The sequence below is a fragment of the Rhineura floridana genome, chromosome 21 (genome assembly GCF_030035675.1).
Source record: "Rhineura floridana isolate rRhiFlo1 chromosome 21, rRhiFlo1.hap2, whole genome shotgun sequence".
NCBI lineage: Eukaryota > Metazoa > Chordata > Lepidosauria > Squamata > Rhineuridae > Rhineura > Rhineura floridana.
Genome location: NC_084500.1, coordinates 1,364,933 through 1,374,026, shown reverse-complemented (window position 1 = coordinate 1,374,026; position 9,094 = coordinate 1,364,933). Strand labels below are relative to the sequence as shown.

At 47.3% G+C, this 9,094-nt stretch overlaps 3 protein-coding genes across 7 annotated transcripts in view; 2 read left to right on the top strand and 1 right to left on the bottom strand.

The window, feature by feature from the left end:
- Positions 1-9,094, top strand: part of CCT6A (chaperonin containing TCP1 subunit 6A) — a 182,096-nt gene that overhangs the window by 71,152 nt on the left and 101,850 nt on the right. The gene's annotated exons all lie outside the window — the stretch shown is intronic.
- SBDS (SBDS ribosome maturation factor) lies at positions 421-6,738 on the top strand. The gene is made up of 5 exons (XM_061605260.1): positions 421-599; positions 1,982-2,111; positions 3,063-3,263; positions 4,090-4,254; positions 4,991-6,738. Exons 1-5 carry the CDS (start codon positions 472-474, stop codon positions 5,117-5,119), a joined length of 753 nt encoding a protein of 250 aa, XP_061461244.1. The 5' UTR covers positions 421-471; the 3' UTR covers positions 5,120-6,738.
- Positions 5,810-9,094, bottom strand: part of LOC133374391 (merlin-like) — a 35,349-nt gene continuing 32,064 nt past the window's right edge. For all 4 annotated transcript variants that reach the window (XM_061605256.1, XM_061605258.1, XM_061605257.1 and 1 more), the window contains one exon: positions 5,810-7,792. In XM_061605256.1, the coding sequence (XP_061461240.1) occupies positions 7,757-7,792 (36 nt within the window). In that variant the 3' untranslated portion in view covers positions 5,810-7,756. The remainder of the gene's footprint in view (positions 7,793-9,094) is intronic.

The window sequence follows — 9,094 nt, the reverse complement described above, 5'->3', positions numbered from 1 at the left end:
GCCAAAGAGACAAAACAACTTATTTGTTACTTTTTATTATTATTATCATTACATTTATCTCCCACCCCCCTTTCCTCCTTCAAGGAGCTCAAGGTGCTGCACAAACACAGTTCTCCCTTTCCTCCATTTCATCCTCACAACAACCTTGTGAGGCAGGGTAGACTGAGATAGCAGCTGCCCACGCCCCCCGGCCAAGATTACCCAATGGTTTCCAAGGGGACACTTTTAATCCCGGAACCAAGCAACCTTGGGTGTGATTTCCCACCCGGATGGGTCTGGGGAGGCCCCTCGCACCAAGCGCTCTCGTTTCTCGCGAGACTCCGACGCTACCGCCGCCACAATGAGGCGGTGGAGGGAGAAGCGCGCCCATTGGCCCACCGGTCGCGCTGGGGGGGTGGAGCCAGAAGGGGAGGGCGCTTGGTGCGCAGGCGCGTTGCCTCTGTTGACTGCGAGTGGATCTCCGTCGCCATCATGTCGATCTTCACGCCGACCAACCAGATCCGCCTGACCAACGTGGCCGTGGTGCGGATCCGGCGAGCGGGGAAGCGCTTCGAGATCGCCTGCTACCGGAACAAGGTCATGGGCTGGCGGAGCGGCGCGTGAGTGAGCCGGAAGCGGGGGCGGGAGTTGGGTCCGAAGCGCCAAAGAGACTGACAGATGAACAAACCGCCTCCCAGAGCCCTGATGACGTTAGCGCCGGGGCAGAGGGCTTCTGAGCATACGCAGAGGGCAGGACTAAAGCCTCACTCTCGCTTGCTCAGACTTTTTTTAGATATGGTGGTATTATTATTATTGAATTGAGTTTTATTCTTTTCAGCTTCATGGGTTTCTTGTTTGGCTTGTGCCTGTGCTTGTTTTGTGAGTGTCAAATTGTGTTTATTGAATTGATTTTATTTATTATTTGATTTATTTCCTACCCTTCCTCCCAGCAGGAGCCCAGGGCGGCAAACAGAAGGGCTAAAAACACTTTAAAAATTATAAAAACAGACCTTAAAATACATTAAAACAAAACAACGTTAAAAAACATTTTTTAAAAAAGCTTTAAAAACATCTTTAAAAAAGGGTTAAAAGCATCTTTAAAAAAACATATTAACAAGTAATTCTAATGCAGACTTCAGACTTTTGTATGCTGTATGCTCAACTACAATTCCCATCATCCCCAGTCATATGCACAGTAGTTCAACAACATCTGGAGAAAGATTAGGCACTACCATTACTCCCCTATAAACCATTTTAAGTGGTCAGTTAAGATGCACTGAATACTTGGATATTTGAATAGAGGTGTTTTATTCATTTTAACACATGGTGTCTTGACCATTTTAAAGATATAGATTTGATATTTAGCAACTGAGATTTTTCTTGTGGTGTTGCCTTTAACCACCAATGTGGTGTTATTTTGGTATCCATCAGTATTTTTTAAATATATATATTTATTTAAAGTCAGACATAAGACAGTTAAAAATTTGGCACTAGTCAATTTGCCTGTGGCTATTTTGATAGGTTGCCATTACTCACCAGGTGTGGCAGGTGGCTGGTTAAACTTGACTGCCTTGCCCCGCTGGTGCAATCCCTGAGACAGTTTTAACCGTCCAGATGCCTCATTTCAGAACAGTTAAAACTGTAGAATTCCCTCCTATAGTGATGGCTGTGAACGTGGATGGGTTTAAAAGGTTAGACAAATTCATGGAGAATAAGACTATGAATGACTAGTAGCTGCAGTGGCTATGTGCTGTATGCAGTATGTGAGGCCTCTGCAGGCCAGTTGCTGGGTTTCACAATTGGGGAGGGTTGTGGTTGCCTTAATGTCCTGCTTGCGTGCTTCCCAGAAGAGGCATCTGGTTTCCCGCTGTGAGGACAGACGCTGGAGTAGATGGACCCCCTTTGGCCTGACCCAGCAGGGCTAGGTTCTGAATATTTGCGTATAGTCTTTTTGTGATTGTTTTAGAATGTGCTATAATAATAAATAAAACTTGCTCCCTAGTGAAAAGGACCTTGATGAAGTTCTGCAGACGCACACCGTCTTTGTGAATGTCTCCAAGGGTCAAGTGGCAAAGAAGGAAGACCTGGTCAAAGCTTTTGGCACAGAAGACCAGACAGAAATCTGCAAGATGGTAGGCTCTCACCCTGTGCCATGAAGGTGGACAGCCTCCTTCCTCTGCCTCTCTCTCTCGTTAGAATGCCTTTGCGTTGTACTTTAATGCCATATCAGCCATGTGGAATAATGAATGGACAATGGAAGGCAAATTCTCTTATCTGCTTAGGTCACCAATGAGCGATCCATCCGGAGCAAAAAATTAAAAAAAATCAAAGACTGGTGTTTCTATAGCTCAACCTTCCCCAATCTGGCGCTCTCCAGATGTTTTGGACTACAACTCCCATCAGCCCAGGCTGCTGGGAGTTCTGTTCCCAAACATCTGGAGGGCACCAGGTTGGCAGGCTGATCTATCAGAATTGCATTTGCATGACCTCTCCCCCAGGTGGTTTATGCCACATGACTAGAAACAATTCATTCTGCAAATGGAAGGGATGTATTATTTCAGCAAATAATTTTCTATGCCTCCTTTCAGAGCTTTAGTCTTAAGGACATAGCAGTCCTATGTGCTCAGAAGTAAGCCTAGTTGAGTTCAGTGGGTTGTATAGCCATTGAAATAATGGGCTTATGTTAGTCATGTCTGTTAATTCCAGTGGGTTTACTCTTAGGTGGGATACAACCCAGTCGGTCGTACCCACAGATGAGTGTGCATAGGATAGCAGTCTCTGAGAACCATGGAGGCAACAGCCAACACGCACAGCCCCTGTAAAAGTGGCTTTGTCAGGATGATACCTAACATCACCCGCTGCCAATTTCCCAACTTCAGCCAGCAGTTTAGAGCAAGGGTTGCCAGCATGCTTTCCAGATATTGCTGGACTCCTACCAGCCCCAGCCAACACAGCCAGGGCTCAGGGAGGTGTGATGGGATGATAGGTCGGATCTCCGCTGCCGACGCGGGACTTCCCAGAGCTGCGTCCGTTGAATCGGGAAAGGGGGCAGCCTCCACATGCAAAGCTTCTCTTGCTTTCAGATCCTGGCGAAGGGGGAGTTGCAGGTGTCGGATAAAGAGCGCCACACACAGCTGGAGCAGATGTTCCGCGACATCGCAACCATCGTGGCGGACAAATGCGTGAACCCGGAAACAAAGAGGCCCTACACCGTCATCCTCATTGAAAGAGCCATGAAGGACATCCACTACTCAGTAAAGCCTGGAAAAAGCACCAAGCAGCAAGTGAGAATCCCCCGCAGGAGATGGACCTCTTTTATTTCCTATCTTTATTTAACCAGTCATTTAAAGCCTCTTTCTTGGCAAGCCTATTTGAGCGTAGGAAACTGCTTTACGGAGTCAGACTGTCAGTCCATCAGGTTCAGTATTCTCTACACTGAGGGCCGGGGAAAAGACTCGAGAGAGTCTGTCAGGGTGGACAATACAGAGCTACACAGACCAATGGCCTATTTCAGTTTCTGTTTGGGAAAGGGCGTGGCTCAGTGGCCTAGCTCCTGTTGTGCGTGCAGAAGCCTCTGGTTGAATTCCCAGCCTTAGGTGGAGCCGCTGCGGGAATCTCCCTGGCCTGAAATCCTGGGGAGCCTCTGCCAGTCCGTGTAGACAGTGCAGAGCTTGATGGGCCAGTTGGTCCAACACGGCAAAGGCACCTTCCTGTGTTAATCAGAAGCAGCACAGATGTCTCTCTTTCTTCCTGCTTCTGAAATGGAAATGACTCTTCCGAAGAGGCCCGCCGGAAGTGATAGAAGATTGTCCTTCTGCGTTCTTGGGTGCAAAAGGGTCGTGACAGTTAACTGACCTTACCTAGAGACAGTATGGTGTAGCAGATAAAAGTGTTGAACTAGGGCTAGGGAGACCCAGGTTCAAATCCCTGCTCGGTCCTGGAGCACGCGAGTGAGCCAGTGTGTGTCTCTCTCTTTCTGTCTCTCGGCCTAACCCAACAGGTTTGTTGGGAGGATAAAATGGCAGGACAGCCACAGAGGCCACCTGTGAGCGCCTTTGAGCGCGGGCAGGACGACTGAAAGGAACGACCATTGGTTGGTTTCCTCCACAGGCCTTGGAGGTCATCAAGCAGCTGAAGGAGACCATGCAGATCGAGCGAGCGCACATGCGCCTCCGCTTCGTCCTCCCCCGGAAAGAAGGCAAGAGGCTGAAAGAGAAGCTGAAGCCGCTGATCAAGGTCGTTGAGAGCGAGGATTTCAACGAACAGCTGGAAATTGTAAGCGGGGGGGAAAGCATTTTCTGTAGGGGAGGAGTAGCAGATGGGTATTCCCTCTGGCATCCACGATCATATAGGAGGAGCTTTACAGTGAGACGGAGAGTCACATTTGCAGCCCAACCGTCTGGGGTTAGAAGGATCTTCAGCTGGGTAAATCAACGTAAGATTGCAACCACAGGCCATCCTCACCCGTGGAGATTTTGAGCAAAAGATCTGGTGTCCTCCAGATGTTGTGGGGCTACAACTCTCATCAGCTTCAGCGATGTGTTGCCTAGCAGTGATGGTCCTTGTGGTCCAAAACATCTGGACAGCAGCAAGCTGAGAAAGGCTACTTTATCCCCCCCCCAGCTCTCCATCCCTTTTTATTCATATGACCTTTGGGGGGCATGGAGTGGGGTGGACCAACCATTGCAGTTTACTTAGGGTGCTTTAAGAAAACCCTGCCTAAGTGCTGGGATTTGCCGGGCCGTTGGACTGAATTTAGCTGATGGAATTTACAGGTATTGGATGCAGGCTGTCCCATGGGTACTTAGGGTACCAGCCACACCTTTACCCCCTTTCAAAAACAACAGATAGCTCCAAGCTGGAAAAGGTTCAGAAATGGGGCATAATCTGGTTGGCCACTGTCAGAAGCAGGAGGGCGAGGGGCTAGGTAGGGCGACCTCGATTTAATCCAGCCAGACAATTCATAAGGAGGCATGTCCTCTGTGGTGTGACACAGATCCCAATCTTGCAGGTGTGCCTTGTGGATCCAGGCTGCTTCCGGGAGATTGATGAACTGATCCGGTGCGAAACCAAAGGCAGAGGGACCCTTGAAGTGCTCAGTCTGAAGGATGTAGAAGAAGGGGACGAGCGCCTGGAGTAGCCACTGCTAACCCCCCAATCCCCATTGCCCTGCAAGGACTGTATTAAAGGCTGCCCTGTGTTGCCTCTTTGTGGGTTTTTTGCAATTTTCCAATTTTTTCTGACGTTTGTTTGGGTGTCATTCCTGCCCCCAACTTTAGGGAATGACTGCATATCAAGGCACCTTAGAGAATAAAGGTGGGAAGAGCTCCCCAGCCTAGTTTGGTTCTGCCGGGACTGTTTCTCGCTCTTTGAGCACTCAGTGGCAACAAGGTGTCAAGGGTCCACAAAATGCCTCTCCTGAAAGACTTAATGGCCTGCTGCAGGTTTGGGGTAGGACCTCCCGTTGGGAAAGAAACTGACCGTGGCCACTGAAAATCAGTGGAAAGAGCATGGCGGTGCCTGATCCTGCCGCAAGGGTTTGTGGCAGTATACACACCTGCAATCCTGTGCGATGCCTTTTTGTTGCAGCGCACTGCACTTTCACCCGAGCTTTGCCCCAATGACAGCGTTGGGGAAGAAGGTCTTTGGCCTGCACACCTCAGATCCCTCTTGTGGCTTGCTGGGTCACTCCTTTGTACACACCCTTCCACAGCAAGGCTTGGGTCCCAGCAGCACAGCCGTGTGCTTATAGTGGCTGTGAGGTCCCACTCTTGACACCCATGGGAACTGTCAAGCCATTAATCAGACACAAGCACTGAACCCCAGAAAGAATTGTGCAGATAATTTATTTTTTTTTGGGGGGGGGAGTATATTTACAATAACTTAAAATATAGAAATCAGTATTTATTTCATAGATTAACCTTTTGATCTAGCTAAAGGCCCAGAGTGGGCTCCAGTGACGCCAAGCTGCCTTGAGTTGTTTCCATTCATTGTACTGCCTTGTAGTTTGGGGGATAAACCACCTGACTGAGAACTGGTTGGATGCTGAGCAGACAACTCCAGAACCAGCTTAATTTCCTATTGCTAAAAGTTTGGGGGAACAGCTGGACCCAAAGCATTTCCTGCCTGGGTTTGTGTCATTCTCTCATGCTCCACGGGGGAGAAAGTGCAGACTGTTGACAAACACCTCTTGGAGAGCTGCTGCCCCTTTAATCCTCTCAAATGCAAACCACTTTATAACGCAAGACAATATTTCTCTCTCTCTAGTATTACACTGATGGGATGACGTGAATCTTGATGCCCACGATAAGAAAGAGTCATTCAGAGACACTTTCCCCGTATTAGAGGGGCTGCTGTACAAATTAAGCATAGTTGTGGCTTTGTTCTGGAGCTCTGAAATCAGGGAAGGGCAACCTGTAGCCCTCCTACCCGTTGCTGGACACCAGCTCCCCTCAGCCCCAGCCGCAATGCCAGTGGTCAGAGACGAAGGGAGTTAAGAGTCCAACAACACGTGAAAGGCTACAGGTTCCTCTTCCCTGTCTGCTTTTGAGGAACACAGACACACTGCAATCCTTTTTTGGGGACGGAGGGTGGCTTGGAAGAGGGCGAGGCCCGATTGATCAGCTAATTTCTCTGCCTTTCACTGTTTCCAGGGGGTGCACTGCCACTGGGAGAATTTGTGCTGCTTTGGGCTTTATGAAATGTAAAATGCATAATCCTTGCATTAGATACCGGCATTAAAATGTAGTTTTCTCTTAACTTCTCGTCCTCTTTCTTTCCAAATGTCTTCATTTGTTGACTGTACAACATCACCCACTGAAGGTTGGGATACAAAATTCTAATTAAGCAGAGTCCTCAGGGGCAAGTCTCGCAGCATTTCTACAGTCCTAGACACTTACTCTCAGGTAAGCCCCATTGAAAAGAATGAGACTTCAGAGTAGACATGCATAGGGTCAGTCCTTCCCCAAACTGGTGCCATCCAAAGGGCACCAAGCTAGGGAAGGCTGTTGTAGATATAGCCAAGAAACATTTCTAAAGCAACCTTTAAAGCCAACAGCAACTTGGAGATGTGTATAGCACCATTGCTTTAAACTGCTTTTAGTTAACTAGTGGATTTTGGCATTTTAAGTTTGGTCCCTTAATTCAAACCTTATTTTTAAAAAAAACACATAATAGCTGCAGAATTCTTTACAAAGATTCACCTCAATACATATGAACATAAAGATGCCCCTTCTACACAGATTCCTAAATGCAGGAGACCTGATCCAGTTAAGTTCGTGCTGATTACAGTCTATTGCTGTCAATGGAGCATAGAGTTAGCCACAACTTCCGACTTCCATCCGGTTCAGTGGGACAACAGCCCACTTTGCATGTGCAGCTAGGTCAGTGCTCCTGTGTTCAATGGGGCATACGCCCAAGAAAATTTAATTGCTGACTTAGCCGCAACTAAATTTAGCGGAATTGGGGCCATACTGTAATAGAATTGTTTGCAAAAGCGTACGTATTGCAGTGATGAATCATCACTTAATACATGAAGTTTTAGAAGGCCTCCAGGTGGATGCATTAAACGGGGTGGAAATGCCTGCCCACCCCTAGTCCCTGGGTCAGCTAATATCACCAGACCTACTTTTGAATGCAAGAAACACATCCTGGGAACAAATTTGGAGGCGGTGGTCAGATCTGACAGGCTTCGGCAATGGTCTCTCCAGAATCTGAAAGTAGCCTTTAGAGTCCACCAAAACCAACGGTGCCAGAACTGCAGTCACGTTAAGGTTCTTCAGATGTAGATCACATCCGTTTCATGTTGTTGCACCTGAGGGCAGGCAGAAAAAAACGTTTTTCCAGGTTGAAAAGGCAGGTGGAGGACCTGATTTGGAGCCAAAGCAATATAAAAACATCTTTTGAAAGCCACAGGAAAGAGACAGAAGGTGGCAGAGAGCCAGTTGTCATTTGAAAGAAGATAACTGGGAGAAAAGGGGCAATGAAGGAGGCTGAGGAGACGGAACAACAAGCCTTTTAAGTAGAGACCATATCCCGGCCTGCGTCTGTGTTGGAATTAGATGTTTTTAACCCTTTTTTAAAAAGACTGTTTTGGTTTAATACATTTTAAAGTGCTTTTAGTACTTTAAGAAGGGCGGGATATAAATGTAATAAATAAATAACACCTTGCCTACAAGGAAAGAGGTGAAAGTGTTTAGAGCGTTTTAAATCTAGGCCCTAGACCAGGGAGAGATGTTGGGAGGACTACAACTTATTTCGTACCATCTTCATTATTAGAAAAGTGTTCCACCTTAAAACAACACTCTTTGTACACATTTTATATTTTATTTGTTTTAACCTATACTTTTTAAGTGATAACAGCAACAGATATATATATATATATATATACACATATTCACAGAAAAGAGCCAGTGTGGTGTAGTGGTTAGAGTGTTGGATTATGACCTGGGAGACCAGGGTTCAAATCCCCACACAGCCATGGAGCTCACTGGGTGACCTTGGGCCAGTCACTACCTCTCAACCTCAGAGGAAGGCAATGGTAAACCCCCTCGGAATACCGCCTACTATGAACACCCTATTCACAGGGTCACCATAAGTCAGAATCGACTTGAAGGCAGGCCATTTCCATTGTTTATTCACAGAAAAGGATAGTTTTTTTTCTCAGACCACCAGAAGTCCAGGTGACCCAGTGAAATCAACTGGCCGGTAGATTCAGAATAGACCAATATTTCTTCTGTCAGGTCTTCTACACTGATGCTGCATTCTGGGGCACACCGACATGTACACCAATCAATCAGGATCTCTTAGGACAGATCCACACCACACACTTAAATCACATCCAGCATGCATTTAAATCACACCCCTTCCCCCAAAGAATCATGAGGGCTGTTTGTTAAGGGTGCTGGGACTTTGTAGCTGCCAGGGGAAAACCAGTTCCCAGAATTCTTTGGAGGGAAGAAGTCATGTGCTCTAAATGTGCATTGGATGTGCTTTAAATGTATGGTGTGGATCTGCCCTCTTCAGACTGCCTCTTGAAGCCACATTTGTGTGATGGGTCACTTGCTCCCACAAATCCAATGCAGACCAGTGACAGTCCACACAGGTCTTGGGAGGG